General features: G+C 41.4%; 2 protein-coding genes and 1 pseudogene across 3 annotated transcripts in view; 2 read left to right on the top strand and 1 right to left on the bottom strand.

Moving 5' to 3' along the window:
* LOC146648583 (caspase-8-like) overlaps positions 1–20,801 on the bottom strand; it is a 114,998-nt gene that overhangs the window by 34,343 nt on the left and 59,854 nt on the right. The gene's annotated exons all lie outside the window — the stretch shown is intronic.
* On the top strand, positions 6,244–7,578 carry LOC146648588 (caspase-8-like). Its single transcript, XM_085389232.1, has 4 exons — positions 6,244–6,377; positions 6,503–6,605; positions 6,688–7,237; positions 7,326–7,578. Exons 1-4 carry the CDS (start codon positions 6,369–6,371, stop codon positions 7,462–7,464), a joined length of 801 nt encoding a protein of 266 aa, XP_085245358.1. The 5' UTR covers positions 6,244–6,368; the 3' UTR covers positions 7,465–7,578.
* On the top strand, positions 12,373–15,464 carry LOC146648587 (ciliogenesis-associated TTC17-interacting protein-like; annotated as a pseudogene). Its single transcript, XR_014908573.1, has 9 exons — positions 12,373–12,551; positions 12,698–12,873; positions 12,963–13,018; positions 13,130–13,216; positions 13,427–13,594; positions 13,683–13,807; positions 14,883–14,959; positions 15,051–15,121; positions 15,222–15,464. The product of XR_014908573.1 is annotated as a ciliogenesis-associated TTC17-interacting protein-like (transcript).

Raw genomic sequence — 20,801 nt, 5'->3', positions numbered from 1 at the left:
TGTGGGGGGTTTTTTTCCAAGAATTTTCTTCCCAAATCTATTACATGCCAACTGTAAATTGTTATTTCTGCTAAAAGCTTAACTTAAATGTGTATATGGTGTTTATCTGTTTCTCTCTCTGTTTTAGATGCACACATCAATCTGGAATTCGGGCTTAAAGCCAGAATTGCAGGAATGCAACACGTGTTGCAGAGGACTCTTTCACTGCCCTCTGTGCCCCACTTTCAGCCCTACTGTCAGGGCAAAGATTGAGGAGCATCTAAGTGTGCATATAAAAAAATGCTTTGCCTTTCAAAGGTATGTTTGTATTAAACATACTTTATAGTTATAAATATGCACTTTTTTAAGCACTTCTGCAGTATCTTTGTTGACTTAAAAGTTGCTGTTGATATTGTACAGTTCAGTGCATTCATCTGCAACAAAAATAGTGTTTTTATAAAATATATTTTTATTTACTTTTCACCACTTTTCTTGACATAACTTTTGTGATCCATACCATTTTGCTTTCATTATTGAGGTTGGCTTGGATGTTTTTGTTAACATGTACAATCTGATTGTTAGACAAATTGATTGCATTCTATACAACTACATTTAAATTACATCTGTTTGTTTGTTTTTTTTCTCTTACAGATAAAATGATATGCCGGTGCAGGCTGCCTTGTAGGACAACAGGACACTTTCACTGCCCTGTCTGTAATCTTACAATCATACGGCGTGGGGATATGGCAAGGCATTTATTGTCTTGTCAGCATTCTTCAATGCCAAGTCAGCCACCATTATCAGGACTGCTCCCCGCTGAACTCTCCGAGGAGACCCGTATTCCTCCGGCAGTACTCTTCGAGGAGCCCCGTCTCCCCCCCAAGGTTTTGTCTTCGGTATCTGAACCATTTTCTGAGTCTTTGTTAGAACATTCATTGGCTCTACCCTCTGTGTTCAATAAAACTGCAGCTGATGGAAAGTCCATGAAAATGACATGCCCTCACTGTGGCCTTACTCTTCATAGCTCTGGCAAGCTATTTGCACACTGGAGAGAGGAAGCCAAAGCTGTGCTTGAAGGACAACACGTGCCCATTTTCAGACTGAAAAAGCGCAAGTTCCAGGAAGTCAGTCAGGTCAGTATTCACTTTAAACAGTAGTGTAATTACATGGTTAGTGACATTTGAATAACTGTTAAAAAACTGTTCTGCAACAGAGAAATAACTATGTTTTCATCCCCATTTGCCTGACACAGGAGCCAGCAGTTGTTGAAGATCTGTGTCCTGCTGTGCAGTGGGTTGTCCAAAATAAGGCACTTTTCCGTGGACATGTAACAATGCCCAAATATCTGTCCTTAAATCAAGGGGACCAGCAGAGGGTCTTAATAGACATGTCAGAGGAAGAAGACACTGGAGCAAGGGACTTGTTCCTCTTTGTTTTTCAGTTTGCAGAGGACATGGAGCTCTTTTTGAAAGCATGTGCTGATGAGCAGGGGCTAAGGGTCAGTGCTATGTTTGACATGTAATGGACAAATGAAGGCACTGGCTGTGTTTGTTTGTTTGTTTAATATGTTGTTGTTGTTGTTGTTTTTTTTGCGTAGTACAAAATTCCAATTAAACTTATTTCAAAATGTTGTTCACTTTATTCTGTGTCCATACTTATAATAAAGTGTAACAGCATTAAATGTAAATGTAACAGCATTTTTTTAAACTTGTAATTTCAAAATAAAAAGCTTATTGTTGATATTAACAGTAAAGAATTGCAATCAATAATATTTTTATACATTTTAAACATTAACACTCTGGGCTCTATCCTGGCCATCTGTGGACACTTCACTTATTCTTTTTTTTGACTACTGCACTGCAGTGGACCAAAAGAATGACACGGGTTTGAGCTTAACCCTAGAACACTATCGCTGGGTGATTTACACCCGAGAAAATACATTTACATCATTTCTCTCTCCTGCAGCTGTTTGCGTGTCGAGGAGCCTGTGCCATCACCAGGGAAGTCTCAAATGTCCCAGGAATGGGTGGACCAAAGACCAGCTTTCCAGAGTCATTATTTTGTTTTAGGAGTTTTATTTTTCATTTTGTTAGACATGGCACAGTTGAAAGTAAAAGACGACCACTCTAATTTGTCATGTGTTGTCATATTTTGATATATTTGATTACTTTTCATTGGTTATATTATATCGGGTAAAAATCACCCGGCATTAGTGATCGTGTTACTATTTATAGCGATAGTGTTCCAGGGTTAAGGATCTAATAGTTGTGTGTGTTGTGCATGACATTGCCACACAAATATGTATTTGCAAGATAGAGTAGAATAAATTATGACGCATGAAATATTACATAGGCTGCAGTGAATTTCTGTTGATACAGCCTATTGAGCTTTGAGTTTCCCAGTCAAACTTAGCTTTGAAGCACCTGCTAAAAACACTTTTACTCTTGTACATTTCAAAACAAGACACCATAGCCAAAATATTAACAAAATATATATTATTAAAAAATTCAAAGCTGCAGCACATACAGCAACAAACACCGTTAGTAAATGTGTCCTGGAGTTTATGCAGGTGCAGAAAGTGCTGCTGCTGCTGTAAGTAAGCCTAACAGCTTCCAGATCACTTATTTTTCTGGAAAGATGGTAGGAAGGGCATCACTGCTCATTTCTACAGTCTCCCAGATCTTGGAATACAATCCCTTTGTATTGTATTGTTTTGTATTATTTGTACACTTATGTCTGCATTTTTATTTTAAATGTGAACAAAATGATAGCAGAAGAGCTGTCACGTGTCTGGCCATAAGAGAGTGCCAATTTGTTTGTTTGATTGTTCGATTAAAGGCTTCAGTTGAAAAAAAGAATTGCGTTCACGTTTGCAGCTTGGTCTTGTTGTACAATATTTTAAATTTAAAACAAACACTACTTTTAGAAAATATTTGCAGGTGTTTTCTTGTTTTCTTTAGTTTGGTGAAACTAAACCTTTATGGAGCTAGTTCAGTTACAACGGCATTTGTTTTATTTTTATTTTGTTACTATATACTATATATACTGATTTTGTTTTTGGTGTGTGTGTGTGTGTTTTGTTTTTTCCTGCGCTCATTTTCTGTTATTTTTAGGTTTTTCTTTGACCCTTAGTCTGTTGTAATTATGCAATTTTTATTTTTATAGTATGGCTGGTTTCATTATGTCTATATCCTCAGGCCTTTTTACCTGTAGTCTGTGTTCTGTTCATAATTCTAGTTTGATTGTATTCTGTTCCTTGGTTAAGTTTATTTTACGTTCCCGTGTTTCATCCATATCTTATTTAGTCGCCATTTCCTGTTTTATTTTTCTAGTCTGTCTCCTGTGCGTTTTTGCTTCCCCTGTTTAGTTATCTGATTATTTTCACCTGTTTCTTATTTTCCCCCAGATGTGACTCATTCTCTTTTAATGCTCCATCTGTCTGTATATAAAGTCTCGGTTTGTCCTAGCTTTCTGTTGTGTTGTACTTTTTGTCTGCCCGTGTGTTTCCTTCCATTTTGGCTCAATGGACTTTGTGTTTCTGCAGGCTAAATGAAGCTTTCTGAAGCATTTAAGCTTGTACTGAAAAACGGTTCATTACTGAAAGCTTTTCAACACAGTCTTCTTTGGTGGCATCAAAACAATATGAAGAGCAACCTAAATCTAAAACTTGAAACAAACTTCTTCAATTGCCCACTCAAGAGAGCTGTGTTCATAGCTTCTGTTTAATGACAGCTCTGTCTGATATCGGGCTGCTGTTTGTTCTATTCAATTCAATTTTATTTATATAGCACCAAATCACAACATCAGTCGCCTCAAGGCGCTTTATATTGTAAGGTTGACCCTACAATGATACATTCAGAGAAAAACCCAACAATCATATGACTAGGGGTGGGTTTTGATCATCAATTTATCGATTAAAATCGATTCTGGCTTGGATAACGTGATATCGATTCATTAAAATCCTGAATCGATTTTTTAATATAAATTAATTTTGCCCAAAATGCCAGAATCTCAGGTTAATCCACACAAAAGCTAAAACAGTAAATGAGAGCAGGTACACGGATTCTGCACAAAGACGTAAACACAAAGCGGATCAGAATCAGTGAGATGTCGCCTTTCTCACCCGACAGCACGGACACGGTCGGGGCTGAAAGCCGACACCTCGCTGATTCTGATGTTTCGGCGGGTCGCGCTTTGTGTTTACGCCGTTTTTGCATTGATTCTAAAGCTTTTATCTCTCTCCAAACAATATTGACCGAACCAGCAGCAAAAGAAGATCCAAACTACGCTTCACATAAACATCGTCATGCATTCCCTCTGACTTTTGCTGTTTTGCTTCCACCACGATAAAAATCACACTTCATGCACAGCTCTTTCTCTCTCTCTCTGTATAGAACAGTTTCCCATCTAAAAATCTGTTTTCTGCATTATTCGCTTGCTTGTTATGCACAAGTCTACTGTTGTTTACAGCACTGTTTTTTTCCCCTTTTACTTAGAAAACCTAATTTCTGTGGTTCAATAGGCTACTGAACAAATTTAAACTTTTTAAAATTATACAAAATGCAAAACACTTAGCTGTGTCTCTAATAAAACCTCTGTAACTTCAGAGGTAATGTTCATATGTTGATTAATGGTTTTCTATCGTTTTTGATGTACTGCAGAATATTTTTATAAAATCCCAGGACAGGAAAATCACCTTCATGTTTTTCTGTGTTTTATCTTCAGCTACTTTGACACAAAGGTATCTGCTGTGATGCTTACACCTTTGAAAAAGTCTTGCGAGTGTTGAATCGAATCGAATCGTGGATTGAATCGATTCAGGACCTTGTGAATCGGAATCAAATCATTCTAGAAATCAGTGACGATACCCAGCCCTACATGACCCCCTATGAGCAAGCACTTTGGCCACAGTTTGAAGCAGGAAAAACTCCCTTTTAACAGGAAGAAACTTCCAGCAGAACCAGGCTCAGGGAGGGGCGGCCATCTGCTGCGACCGGTTGGGGTGAGGGAAGGAAGACAGGATAAAAGACATGCTGTGGAAGAGAGCTGAAGATTAATAATTCAATGCAGAGAGGTCTATTAACACACAGTGAGTGAGAAATGTGACTGAGGAAGAAATACTCAATGCATCATGGGAATCCTATATGCCTTAGCAAAAAGGAAAGATTTTTTTTTCCTTACACAATTCCACTTGTTTTGTGACATAAAATAACTAACCTCCATCCTCAGATATCAGTGTGTGGGAATGGGGCAATGGGAGTGGAACACCTGAGCCTGAGGCAGCAGGTTGGCAGATATGTGGTTTATTTTACACATATACAAAGGGTCTGCCTTCACCAAATAAATTATCATGGTAAATACAATGCGCTCCATAAATCTATTTCTTAAAATGCAGCTTTTATGTCTTTTAATCATGATTTACAATGTACAGTTGCACATGGGCGTGCACACACACACGCACGCACGGATAAATTCAGTGTGAAATCCACTGTGAGATCTTTACAAAATATGTTATGTTTGTGTAATAATACTGTGCGTTTTTGCAGCAGGGTGGGGGATTTGTGGGGAATACTCTCTGCTGCGACAGGGATGCTGCAGCACAGCTTCTTCTCAGTGCTACACCAAAGGCTGTAAACCTGTTATTCCTGCTGTCCAGAAGTAGAGGGCGCTATTGTATAGCGTGTAGTCGTTATTGGAGGATCTGAGTCACTTCCGAGTCTGTTCTCAGAAGGCGGGATAGTTTCGAGCTCAATGTTATTTGAAAGAAGGAACGAGGTTTCGTTTTCAAGGACAGCAGAAGTTCCAACTGACCGTAAGAGAATTACGTTTTATGTAATATAATGTGCAGCTATTATTACGATAGTAAGCTGTAGTAAACCACTTCCTTCTCATAGACAGTAGTTTTTAGGATCACCTCTGACTCTTTCCTTTGCGCAGATTCAGCATGTCGGCCCAAAATGCAATAAGGAGCAATAAAACAGCCATTCATGAGAGTCTGTCCGGAGACCACAGGCTAATTCTCAACAAAGTTTATGAGAATAAGCTGATCACTCAGCGGGAGTACAACAATCTTAAAAGCATCAACAGTGCAAATGTGGAGACACACGTCAATGAGCTCGTGGATAAGATCATGAATAAAGGAGAAGAAACATGCAAAGACTTCCTGAACCTCCTGCAAACCGATGGCGCCATTAAAGAAACTTTCCCTCTGCTGGCGAGTTTACAGCTGAGTTGTACCCCCCTTTTATCCAAGCCTGTCCAAGTGTCTTCATGTCAGCACGGTAACACACACGTAACACAGTATAGAAACACTGTGTCTCCTGTTGTGTTTGGTTGTTTACCTCAGTTTTATTGTTCTTCCCTCACATGTTCTGCTACAAGATGGGAATATGTCACAGGTAAGATGGTGATGCAGAAACAGCCTCCTACACTTGTGACATTGCTTGAGACAGATATGTAGATGAAATTCTGTGGTTACGCATCCTGTAGTAACACATGTAAAATCTTGGTGTCCACTCTTTAGGATGTTTATCAAATCATTAGCCGGCCCGTCGGCCTCTGCGTGATCATAAACAATAAGAACTTCAAGGATGGTTCACAGAGAAGAGGGACAGATAAAGACGCCCGTAAGTTTCAGGGGCAGATTTTTTATTCTTTCTTGTTAGTATCTGGTGCTTAAATATTTTTCTCTAATTACATTTTTTGCAGAAAGCTTGGCAGAGGTGTTCAGGTGTCTGGGCTTCAGAGTGCTGATGTGTGAAGACCTGAACAAGGATCAGATGGATCAGGCACTGACGTTTGTTGCTTCCCTGGCAGACATGTCTCAGCTGCAGAAGTTCAACTTTAAAGAGTGGGATGGCAGCAGCTTTGTTGATCCTCAGCAGGTCCTTGAGCACGGTGATGCTTTCATCTGCTCTATTCTGAGTCACGGAAAAAAGGGTGTAGTTTTGGGAACTGACAGGAACCCCCTCCCCATTAAAGAAATTACCCGGAAGTTCAGGGGGTGTGACCAGTCCGTCCTCACCGGTAAGCCCAAAGTGTTCCTGATCCAGGCCTGCCAAGGAAGTAACATACAGCGTGGAGTGCAGATGAACGATATGGAGATTGATGATGATACTTCACCATTGACCATCCCTGAGGAAGCTGATGTTCTGGTTGCCATGGCCACTGTTGAAGATCATGCTTCACTTAGACATATAGTCGATGGAAGCTGGTTCGTTCAGTCTCTTTGTGAGCAGCTGAAGGAGCGCTGTCCCAGGTAATTGTTTTAAAATCACCAAACACATGTGCACACTGACCCTGACAGTGATATCAACATGTTTTTGTATCTCTATAAATGCTCTTAGGGGCGAAGACATCGTCTCCATCCTCCACTACGTGAACGATGATGTAGCACATCGAGAGACCTCCTCGTTGGCCAAGCAGATGCCTGAAGTGAGATTCACCCTGAGAAAGAAACTTGTGCTGCCACCTCAGCGCACCTGAAGTCATCATGGAAATACAGCACATCTTACTGTGCAACTAGGGATGCATGATTACTTATCAGAGTTAGTTATTATGTTTCTTAAAATGTTTCCTTTATATTTTCCATCTTTCTGTCATCATTTTAAATCTTATTTTTCTAAATCTGAATCTCGCATTGAGGTGCTGCATTTCATACTGTAGCAGTTTTATATCAAAGAATAAATCTCAGACTGGGAACACAACTGGTGTTATTTGTGTTGGGAGGTTTTTACATGTGCTGCAGTAGAGCTTCACGGGTGCTTTTCCTAAACTGAGCCTTTACATTCTTAAACCTAGTAACATTACTTAATCAAAAAGGTTACTTTTATTTCAAACAACAAATCTCACAACGGTCTCCTGATAGTAACAATAAAAATGTTACATTTCACTTGTTATGTCCTTTAATTCTCTCAGAATACATCAGTTTGCTTCAGAACAGTTTGACTTGATTTCTCCCTCCACAAATCCTGAAAGTTACCATGGCTACCATATGTGGTTGAAAGAAACATGTTCCAGCAAAACCTTTATTTCAAAAATGTTGTTTATTTTCTTCTGTCCCTCATTTTGTTTTGTTTTTTTCATGTGGATCTCTGAACTGTTAGATGAAGGGAAATACTTGATTTAAAAAAGGTGAAGTTCAGAGAAGGACATCCCAGTGTTTGAGTAGTCTGTGCTGGAGCAAAGAGACCACAGCTGAAGCCTATTATGGTTAATAGGTATTGCGTAAGTGCTGTAGGAAACATCTGCACTGGCCTTCTATCGTCTGATCACACATTGAAGTCATCTTGTCAGTGCTGGAAAGTAACAGTCTTAAACAATCTGTCTATATACATTGAAATTGCTATAAATAGTACTGAATATATCCAGAGTCAAGTCATGTCATAGATATTAACGTATGATATGCAGCTTATAAATGTTTGGGCTGCCTGCAGAGATGAGCATCTCCCTTTGGTTTGTGTGCTTTGACACTTTCAAGAACCTGGCTGTCTGATCACTGATGTAATCAGTGATCCTCCAGTCATGGTGGTTATAGACAGAGTTGCCCTGTTTTCATGTTTATTGTTAGTCTTTCAACCCAGTGTTAATGGGGTTGAAATTGAATCCATAAAGAAAGAACGGGTAGAGCCAAAAAACACCTTTGGTTACACGCTTGTCCATAAGTGACAGTGGCTTCCTTCTCAGGCTCCTCAGAAGCTGGTGTGCCCTCTGACTCTCACCTCCCTGCACTCCTCCACCTCATCCTATATGCAAGTCTGACTGAGTGAAATCCAGAATTTAAAAGAACTCTACATCACTCAGCCCTCTGCTTCCTGAAGTGTGGACACAGATTGAAAATGTGGGAGTCTTGCTGTCCACTACAAAGGACACTGAATCAAACATTTTGTTACGTTCCCCTGAGGGATCTAGGCGGGGAGGGGGAAGTAACAAAAGTGACCGGGTCAGAAAAAGGAGTCAAGGAGGCAAAAGGGTAAATTAAAGAGTATTATAGTCTCAATTCATACTAATTAAAAGAGACGGACAAGCCGCTATCACCATTTAAGAAAACAAACAAAACTCAGGCGTTGGTCAATAAAGTAAAACGTAAGCCAAAAAGAGAGAGCAGCTCACTAGCTGCAAACACAACACCCACTCAGCTCACAAGCTGTAACCACACTACTGGCACTCTGGCCCAGAACTCACCTTTCCCTGGGCTTAAATACTTTTAATTACTGATGTGAGTCAGCTGTGTAACAGGGAAAGGTGGCACCTCAGGCAAAAGAGGTGGTGGGACACGCCTACACAGGCACCTTCAGGAGGAGGCCCTGCTAGGGCCGTAACACCCCCTCCCATAAATACAAACCCGTGGTTTGTCAAATTATCACGATAACCAAAGCAAGTCCATAACCGTTTCATCACCTACTTGCAGGCTTTCCACCTACCAAACCCCATAGCAACGGTTAGGCATTTCCTGCGGAAGCTGCCAACCCCATCTCAGTGGGTTCACAACATTGACAGAGAGTGGCCCCAGACCCTTGAAACAGTGTCCCATGTGATAGCCAGGGCTTGGAACCATCACATGTGGAGAACCCAGCAGGCAGCTAGCAGGCTTTACTGAAACACAGACATGATTGTTAGCAAGGGGTGCAGATCAGAATGGTGGTTTTAAACATGAACTTTCTCCCCGCAAATCATTTTGATGACCGGAGAAATGGTCAACCAGCGGCAGCTCAGGGTTAGTTGACCTCTTACACTGACTACATGACACTACTGAGCAATTATGCTCCAAGTGTAGCCTTTTACTAGGCTGGGCAACCTTGTCGGTTTGAGAACCGCGACTGACTTTTCTCAAAGCAGGCCCGTTTTGCATTGAGTGGGCTTTCTGTTTGAGTGCCAGGTTGACACAATTGGCAACCACATGGCCAGGCTTGTGACAGAAAAAACACAGTTTGGGCCTAGATCTTAAAACCATAACTGCATTTGCTTTGTTAGCTGGCCCACTCTTACCTGTCCAGGATGCACAATGGTGCAGATGGATATCATGTCCTACAGCACTTGCTTTATGAGTCAGCTTAAACTCATCTGCCAGGGTGGCAGCTTGCTGTAAAGTTGTAGCCCTCTGTTCACTTAAATAACAAGCAATAGACTCAGGAACAGAGTTTTTAAAGTCCTCCACCATTATAAGCTCACGTATGGACCCCACATCGTTAACCTGGCTTGCAGAACACCACCTATCAAAGAGCTTTGCCTTCTCCCTGGCAAAGTCACGGTAGGACTGACCCTGTGCCAACTCCAAACCTCTAAACTGCTGCCTATAAGCTTCAGGTATGAGTTCATGGGCTTGGAGGACAGCACTTTTAAGCTTTTCATAAACTAAGCAGTCCTCCATCGACAAAGCAGAACAAACCTCCTGAGCCTTACCTGTCAATTTACATAGTAACATCACGCACCACATGTTTTGAGGCCATTGCAGTGCAGTCGCTATGCGTTCAAATGCAATAAAGAAGCTCTGAACACTGGACTCACAGAAAACTGGAACCAGGTGGATATTATTGCTCATAAACGAGTCTCTGGACACCTGTTCACCAACAGATGTAGGCCCAGTGCTCGTCAGCTCCAGCTGATTCAACTGGAACGCCATTTCAGCCTGAAGAAAACCACCACACACACACACACCTGTGCCAATTCTCACAGGCTAGCCAACAATTAATGGTAACCAAACAACTTACTCTTCTTGACCAACTTACCTTCTGCTACCCACACATTAACAAATACAACCTACCCAGTTCCTAAGCACAACAAACTTTACCTACCTATCTTCTGGAGCGTGCTGTGCTCGAGGCAACTTGAAAGGCAGAACTTCAGCGACCGGAGCCCTGAATTGCCTACCCCCAACAGGGAACTAATCCCCACCCAGGATTACTCCAAAAATAAAAAAAGCAAAATAACAAAAGAGTGCCCGAAGGAAGAACTTAGGACAAAGCTCAGCTGGACACTCACCTAACTAAACTGGGAAGTTGAATCTCTAAAGGTGAAAAAAACCCCCCAAGATAATCAAAAACCAATTCCAACTCAAAACTCCCTTTTCAACGATCCCGGACGAGCCCCCACTTGTTACGTTCCCCTGAGGGGTCTAGGCGGGGAGGGGGAAGTAACAAAAGTGACCGGGTCAGAAAAAGGAGTCAAGGAGGCAAAAGGGTAAATTAAAGAGTATTAAAGTCTCAATTCATACTAATTAAAAGAGACGGACAAGCCGCTATCACCATTTAAGAAAACAAACAAAACTCAGGCGTTGGTCAATAAAGTAAAACGTAAGCCAAAAAGAAAGAGCAGCTCACTAGCTGAAAACCACCAAAAACACAGCTCACTAGCTGCAAACATAACACCCACTCAGCTCACAAGCTGTAACCACACTACTGGCACTCTGGCCCAGAACTCACCTTTCCCTGGGCTTAAATACTTTTAATTACTGATGTGAGTCAGCTGTGTAACAGGGAAAGGTGGCACTTCAGGCAAAAGAGGTGGTGGGACACGCCCACACAGGCACCTTCAGGAGGAGGCCCTGCTAGGGCCGTAACAATTTGTTTAAGGTTAAGTGGGATAGGTTTACTGTACATTTCTGAAGTCCTACTAAATTCAAAATAAAAATCCCCAAGAATATTGAATGAAAAAAAATCGACTTTTAGCAACAGAAACATAATATCTACAAATGTATCTATTTAGATTGTAAGCCCAACAAGGGACAATTGTTGAAAATTAGCAGTAGCTATAAACCTGTGTGCGGTACATCAGTTTCATGTCTTGCACTTGAAATATGTTAAACTGCACTGTCCCTTTTAAATAAAAAAAATAAAATGATCAAATTTAAAAAAAAACCCACTTAAGCTCCCTTGTTGCTATAACATGTGAAATGGCCATCATTTTGAAAAGCAAGCATGTTGCCTGCTAGACTGACCCCCACAAATGTGGCCCAGGATGTCCTCCTGACAATACAGTAGGACTGTTTTTAAGATTGTTCTGTCTAGCAGCTTTTGCAATCAGAATTATGATCTGAATTCACTATTATATATTGTATTGCATAATTGTTTGCTTGATGTAAAGATCTCAGACTTAAGTAAATTAATTCACAAAAATTATTTGCTGGTTTTTAGGAGGAATAGTAATCAGTGTTCTTTGTTTTGTTTTTTATTAGCTTATGTACAGCGCCTCTATTTTTGTATAATTCCTTCCTCTAGATTTGGTGGTGAATAGTCAGCCTACAATTCACACATACAATGGTCTTTACGGTACTCCAGCATCGTTGCCATGCCAACAGAGATTTGGTCGTCAGCTTCCCTTCCGTAGCAGAAAAATGCTAAGCAGGAAAAGTGTGGGATAAGACTGCTTTGCATAAAATTACCCAGACAGACTGTCTGTCGAGGCAGGCGAGTGTCCTGTGAAGTTGCTCCCACACACTTTTCAGGCTGTTTTAAAGATGGAAGCCACGCTGGGTGAACAGACTGCTGTAGGTTTTTCAGCGGGGACTGAAGGACCTGAACAGCGACAGGAGCTGGAAGCCTCTGACGAAGCTGTCACGTTCATGTCCGGCATCGGTGAGTTCGCATCCAATTTAGGCTAATATGGTCGGTAGGAAACAGCTGAGTCCAAAACTACCTGAAAAGCAAAAAACCGTGAAATCATTACAGATATTTGAATCTGTCCACTTTGGCTTTGCCTTCTGTGTCCCTTCGCTTCTCAGAGCCTGCCGAGCTGCAGAAGTGTGTGTTTGCAGACTCGCTGGTGACTGTATCAGAGGGGGGGAGAGAGCTGGGGGAGTTCAGTGTGACGGTGGAGTTTGCCCGGAGAGAGCAGCCATGCATGATGCTTCATGCTCAGAGCCACGGAGCCATTGTCCCTGTGGGACAGCAGTGACAGGTGACAGCAGGCAGAGGATGCTAGGACAAACTGATCTTTGCTGTTTCCTGTTGTTAGTATTTCTCTTCATACCCTTTCCTCTGTTTAAGCCTACCTAACGACTGACCTGGAGGTGCTGGAGGAAGATCACCATGAATATGTCAAGGTGAGTCGCTGAATCCTTTCCGGGCTGTTTCTTTTTACATTGACTCAGCTCAGCAGATGCATTAAGTGGAAATATTGCACCTTTGATGGGCTTCTATACTTCTCTCCTCAGCTCGAGGGCCATAGTGTGGACAAAAGGTGTCACATGGTGCAGTGTGATGGGCAGATGGTGATCCATAAGGTTACGACTGTGGGAGAGGTCAGATAACCACTGCTTTATAGGTCAGCTCACTAATATATTAATGAAACAGTACCACAGTCATTCAGAGCAACTTCCACGCTCTCTTTGCAAGAGTTAGTCCAGTATTTACAAAATCTTTACTTACTGTTGCGCATTTACTGCATGTTGTCATTTGTGTGCGCGCGTGTGTGTGTGTGTGTGTGTGTGTGTGTGTGTGTGTGTGTACAGGAGGTGACAGAAGAGAGCATGTCCTACCCCATGTCTGTCCTGAGAGGGCTGGTAACTGAGGGCTCCAGCTTGCTGCTGATGCGCCTGATCGCTCTGAGGAGGAAGATGCCAGAAAACATGACGTTTGTCTCCTTAGACCCAGGATTACACATAATTAACACCTCTTTTGTAAGTCTTTATGCCTGTGTAAGACATCCTGGTCCATCAGTAACTTGTTTGAGTACTGAGCTCTGATTGTGGTCTCTTTTGTGCTCAGAGAGAGCTGGGTCAGAGGCAGCTAGAGGTCGGGGGTGAGCTCCTGGATGTATTTGGGGTAGAGAGGACTATTCAGTCCATGGAGGGCAGCCCCAGTACCTGGCAGTGCTACTTCCTGGATGATGGGTAAGCTTAATATATGTACCTCTCCATCATCCCACACATGTTGGACTGTGTTACTGCCTCCCTCTGTGCACCAGACAGACTGCAGCTGCCCACTGTTGAGTTTCATGTTTATATTACCTACTGCTGATAGGAGGTCACTAATGTAGACTAAACAACAAATCATTTTAATCACACAATAGCACTACTTATTGAATGCTTCCCTTAATCACAAGGGATCCATTAGTTAGGAGGTTAAAAGGACAGGACTGTTGTCAGCATGGGCAACCAGTATGAATGAACCATCAGTGATTCCCCAGTGGTTGGGTTTATTTAACTTGTAGAAAAAGGTAGTTTAAATTACACAAAAGATTGCCACACTTGGACTAACAATCTCTTAAAAAGACCAAACAAGGTTAGATTTCAAGTCACTGACTTAAAGCTAAATAAGTAAATTAAGCTAACTCACCTTAGCTGCTCCCAGTCCAGAAGCAAACAGAGTGAGGTGGAAGGGAGTGCAGTCATTATATACTCTGTGCCAGGTAAGTTCAGGTATGGAACAAAGGAGCCCACCAGTGATAAGAAAACTCCGACAGTAAGTGAGGTTAAAGAGGTGTGGATGAAACAGGGAAAGGGGTAAATAAAAGAAGAATTTCTACTATTTCCCACATGTTTGATTAGGCATCCTTCCTGGTACAACCCTGCTTGTGATTTATGTCACCTCCTGGTCTTAAACTAGAGATCTTTCACATGTTAGCCAAAACTATTAACCACTGCTAATGGAGCCATTGATGCTTCTTCTTTGTGGGTCCAAACTATAACATTAGCTATAGTAGAATAGTTAATTGCTTTGTGTCCTTGACATCTTAGGAACTATTCAGTTTCTAAAAATGATCATTTTGAAGGGAAAGGTTCCCATAAAGTGTAGATATACCTACGGAATAGGACACATCTGATTTTTGTATGCGAAAGAATATTGGTGATACATGAGGACTTTCTGGTTTAACTCAAGCGGTTTCTGAATAACAAGTAAGTGCTATTATTGTTGTTATGTGTTACACTAGTGCTTTCAATTTGACTCGTTATATTCTCTGATCAGGCATCTGGTGACCAGAGTTCAGGTGGGGTCACCAGTCACCATGAGACTTCTAGAGTTGCCATCAAAGGCAGAAAAAGGTTACACACATCCCCCACACACATATTCACACATAAGAGGTATGATTCCAATGAAAGATTCAGTGATATTTGTGTATTTGTAATTTTACAGTAGATTTCAAGAAGATCCCCCTTGTGTGGGAGGAAGACATGCAGATGCGTTCTAAGTTTCTGGACAGAAAGGTAGCCGGTCATGTGCAACAGGAGATTAATACTAGACTTCCATTACTCTACTGACCATCTGAGCAGAAAATGAATGTGTGTTTATGTCTTGTTTTGGCAGGAAGAGCTTAAGGCCGACCACTCCTCATACTTGAGACAGCATCCAGAGATTCGAACACTAATATCTGACTTCCTGCAGTTGCTGTTGTTGAGGAAACCAGACGACGTCTTTCTGTTTGCCAGAGAGTACTTCACCCCTTTTGCCTCCAATCATCCTGCAGACGCAGACCAGGAAGCCCAGTCCCTCTAGTCACATTATCACATGCATAGCTGGACTGGCCATCGGGCATACCGGGCATTTGCCCGGTGGGCCGCTGGCGATTTTTTGTTTTTATGGGCCGATGGATTTTTTTTTTTTTAGGAAGGGTATATATAATGAAAGGTGTTGGATTGGCCAATTGGTCATGATCGACTCTGGGCTGGACCAATTACAGCCGAGGAGGCTGGATGCACCCTCCCCCTTGTTTAGCAATCACGTGATTTTCGCGCATTGCATGCCGGGAACTCGTGGCAAAACAATCCAAGTACCGCATCAAATGCAAGAGTTTGCAGCACCGCAAAACGTTCATTCTCCGGTTCCAATACCTTCTTGTTTTTTCTTTGCCGCACAAAAAAGGAATGTACAAAACAAAAGGAGAACAATGCCGGTCCGTACAAAGACAGACTCGACGAAAAGACAAAGAAAAATACGAGGAAAAAATCAAAGGAGTGAAAGGGTCAGACCCTTACGAGCACACAGAGTGGACAAAAGACTTAGCGTGCTGCCCAACTTTCACCACGCTCAGATTTATAATTATACGGTTCTTGGAGTGAGTGCATACACTCGTGAAGTTTAGTAACTTCAGGTCACTGCAACAAGCCCAGGTACAGTTTACTGACGGATGGGTGCAGGACCTTGAAATGCACCGTGTAGAACGAAAGACCATCGTACGAACAAAGGTAAGTTTACCAGTCTCACAAATCGTCGTCATAAATACACATTCGTTAACCGTTTATTAATATAACCTTTGAGCTCAATGGTAATTAATTACTAGTGGAAATAATTTCTGGTAGCATTACAAAAATGTAGCAATGACAATAATATTGTATGTTGTAATCGCACTGGACAATTAGTGATACAAAACAACTGTTTTACCCTGTGAATAAAAGTATGTTTTTGTCAATGTACCATGGCAATAACAGAAGCGAAACGCAATATTGTGTCAGGACAATTCAGTGTGAATGGTTGTCTGTCCCTGTGTGTTAGCCCTGCGACAGACTGGCGACCTGTCCAGGGTGTACCCCGCCTTTCGCCCTATGACAACTGGGATAGGCTCCAGCGCCCCCCGCGACCCTGAAAAGGATAAGCGGAAGCGGATGGATGGATGGACAATTCACTATTTAAGCACAATAAATAAAGGAGCATAGCGCGACAATTTCTGTTCAGCGCCAGACTTGCTTGTAACCTATATCACCAATTATGTTAAGAAAAATGACGCATTAACTACTACAAAACTCTGACCTTTGTGGGAATGCTTGGAGGAGACCAACATGTGAGCTGAAGTGTTCTGAGACGTTATATTTGGTATATCCAGACCATCCGTCGGCTCTTACTTCGGAAACATGGCTTAAAAAATTTCTCTTCAACGACGTAATCCGATAAAAAAAAACAACGATCTCTTTACCCGTCGGCTTCCCGTGGCTGTCATGCGACCAGCTATTGCAGTTAATAATACAACAGCTTCTTGGCATTTTTTGGGTTTCTTTTTATCGCTGTGTAACTGAGTTCAATTGAACGCCTGCGTGCGCCAGTACCTCTTGCCACAAGTTCCCAGAATCCTTTGTTTTACCCCTGAATGACGTCACATTTTCAATCTTTATCCTGGTGGGCCGGTCTCTAGTCAAAATGCCCGGGCCGATTTTTTGTCCCAGTCCAGCCCTGTGAGCACGTAAATAGCAGGGGGAGGCGGGGCTTGTTCTTTCTTAACCAATTGGGTTTCAAATTTATTCTTTGGGGTTTCTTATATGTATTTATATTTTATTATCGATTTAACCCTCATAATGTCCTCCCGATTTCCATACAATTTTGCTCCTCAGGGGTCAAAAATGTCCCCACTTCATTTGACTGTTTTTTAAAGTAAAAAGTATAAATTGTCAATCAATTCAGTGTTACACCTTAGTTTTACTTAAGACCAACACATTAACACAAAATTTACTCAACATTTTACATTTTAGGGCCACCAGACCTTGTTTACAAAAAATACACCCTGTTTTTTAGCGAAAATAAAACAAGAAAATTAAATATTTAATTGTTTAGATAATTTTGACTATCTGAATAGCCACAGAGTGCTGTATGTTGAACTTTAGTGAGAATTTTTTTTTTTAACCATTTAAATTTTTTAAATGGCAGCACATAATCACACTTGTGGTCCTCAGGGGTCAAAAATGTCCCCACTTCATTTGACTGTTTTTTAAAGTAAAAAGTATAAATTGTCAATCAATTCAGTGTTACACCTTAGTTTTACTTAAGACCAACACATTAACACATAATTTACCCAACATTTTACATTTTAGGGCCACCAGACCTTGTTTACAAAAAATACACCCTGTTTTTTAGCGAAAATAAAACAAGAAAATTAAATATTTAATTGTTTAGATAATTTTGACTATCTGACTAACTACAGAGTGCTGTATGTTGAACTTTAGTGAGAATTATTATTTTTTTTGAACCATTTATGGAGTTAGAAAGTTAGTAGGGTTGCCAACTCCCTGAAAAAAAAATAAGGGACACCTCGTGGCCAGGGCCGGGCAACCCAGTTCACCCTTCCCAGTGTGGTGAATTTTGTAGCTCTTTTTTTGTGTGTGAAATTATTTGACTTGAATTTGATTTAAGCAGATGCATGTTCTTTGTGATATGACCATATGGGAAACAAATGATCATTTAGCCATTTATTTTTAGCTCAAAATGACAACATTAACACAGTAAAACAGGACTCTCTCTTAAACAGAAGCCTGTCATGCTTAACTTTTGAGAATATAAGTAAATCTTTCTTTAAAAGAACTCTGTCCTGCTTAACTTAAAATTATATAAATTAATAGAAAACAATAGCACGAAAAATATTCTTGTAACAGTGCACATATAGTGCATTTAGTACAATTGGCTTCAGTTGAGGTATTATTTCAGCTTTTCTAATGCTAATCAGCTGCTCCTGTTTGTAAACCCGCTTGTTCCCATGATTACGCATCTTAACTCATCATCATTATTCATCTATGTATTACTTTTATGTATTAGTCATCTATTTGTTGTAATCATCTATCCTTGCAGTTGTTTATTACACAAAATAAATTATATTATCACACTTCTGGCCACATAGCGCTGATATTCACCGCACATGCCCATATTAACCTTAACCAGAGGGTTTAAAAAAAACAAACCAATGTTTACATACCATATCTGCTTTTGCCGTGGCCTGGTGGACAAAAAATTGATTAAGGGTTCCCCGAGCTTTCACGCCCCTCATGTTCTTCATGTGCCCACCACTAGAAGCATGCCTATGGAAAAAGTGCGCCGGCACACAGTTCCCATTCCTCCCTGTACTTTTGCAGCCTTTTTTTTTCTTTCTTTAAGGGGAACAAACATTGCTGCTCTAATGCTGGGCTTACACTGTGCGATTTTTGGCCCATTTTGAGACGATTTTTGAGTCGTGCTACCGATTTGGTGATCGGCCCGATTTTGGCCTTCATCGTGCATCGTGTAGTATACGTGGGGTAACGAGAAGCGATTAACACCTCACGACCAGCTCCCGATCATCAATTGCTCGTGAGGGTGTCACCGCAGCCGCTCACACTGCTCACACGCAAACACGTAAACGTCGGTGAAAAAGACGGAGCAGCACGGCTGTGCAGCGTGTGATCTGGACACAAGCGATGGAGGCACAACTTGTAGAACTTTGGAAAGCTCATCCGAGCCTTTTCGATGTGGCATCACAAAATTATCACGACCACAACAACCGTGAAAATAGTTGGATTTACATTGCTGGTCAATCACAGCTGCCTGATCAATGTTTTTCATTAGCAATTTAGCAAAGTTGATGGTGGTGGTGTGTCTGTGTGAGTGAAAGACGGAGAGAGAGAGAGAGAGAGAGAGACAGATTTTCTGTTATAACCTTCATTTTATGGAGGCACAGTGTGAGCACTCAGGTCGCATCAGAGCATCGGGCTGTATAGTGTGAGACCCTGCATCGTGACCTACCAACTTCTAACCCCTGCGAGTCAATCGTGCAGTTTGAGCAGGAGCTGAACAACGTGACTGAAAAAAATCGCACAGTGTCTGCCCAGCTTTAGGTGTACTGTCGTCCGAGACTTGCACCGCAGTGTCGGCGTTTGTTTCCCTGTTGGCCATGCTTGTTGTTGTGGTCATCTGTTGTCTTCCGGTATTTTCTCCGTAAGCGACCTTTCCTCGACCAATGAGATGAGCGGTAATCTGAATTGTCATACTCGAATTGTCATAAGAGTGCTGTGAGCTCATTGGTCACAAAGCAGGAGAGGGGCTGGGAATTATGTTTTCAAACAAAGTGTTAATTCCATAAACATTTATAGACTACTTTTGATTGTCACTGTATTACGGGACAAAGCGCGTCCCTTATTAGCTCAATACGGGACGTGTACTTTTGTTTCTAAATACGGGACGATTCCGTTTTTTAAGGGACTGTTGGCAACCCTAGAAGTTAGCAGGGAGTTAGCTCGCTAGCTTCTATCTAAATACAATATAGCATGTCCTGACTGCGGGGTTTTGGAAACAAATTAAAACGTACAGCTCTGCTATCACTTCCAGCATAAATGAAGACAGAAAACTAAACAGCAGTGACGTTTGTAGGGTTACTGAAGTTGGGCTAGCTGGTATATAATGATGTGCTACGTGACCGCTAGCGACACAGCTATGTTAGCATAATATAAACAAGCTAACTTTTTTTCCACTCGATAAAAGTTAACGTGAGTGTTCTCGGTGGTCAGGAACAAATGTAATCGCATGGCAGGATGCTGTAAAAGGACCAAACTTCAGTCAGGAGAACAACTGAGATAATCCATCCACAATACGAGGTTAGTCATTCATATACTGCTGCATGGGCTGGGCTGTAGTTACATCCTAAGGTTTTAAAAACTGAGCTTAAATAAATGATTAGCAGTAATAAAAGCCGAGGGAGGTCAACAGTGATCACTGACTGTTTTAGGAGCTTTTTGAGATCAAATAGAAGAAAATACATAACATTAAACATGTTAACAACACAAAAGCCATATTAAACGCAGACTACTTTAGACCCGGAAGTAGGATTCATCGCGTCATCACTGAACAACCGGATATGTAGGTGTGGTTTGGCTCTAGAAGAAATGCGAGTTTCACTTGTGATTACACTTCAGCGGAAGTATCAACAGTGCATGCATTAACCTGAACGTGGACAACAGCAGAGGTGGGCAGTAAAGATAAATATTTTGTTACTGTGCTAAGTAGAGTTTTAAATTTACATCTACTTCACTTGAGTAGGTTTTTTTCATTTTCAAAACAGGCTCGTTACTTTCGGTTTGACGTGTTTGAATGGAGTCATTACTTCGTCGTTGCGAGAAACACATGAAAGGCAGTCCTGCTCGTGCATTAATCACCAGA

The sequence above is a fragment of the Rhamphochromis longiceps genome, linkage group LG18, assembly GCF_057381845.1.
Source record: "Rhamphochromis longiceps isolate RC_006_pf linkage group LG18, R_longiceps_female_GT1.1, whole genome shotgun sequence".
Classification (NCBI taxonomy): Eukaryota; Metazoa; Chordata; class Actinopteri; order Cichliformes; family Cichlidae; genus Rhamphochromis; species Rhamphochromis longiceps.
This window is presented reverse-complemented; position numbering and strand designations above follow the sequence as displayed.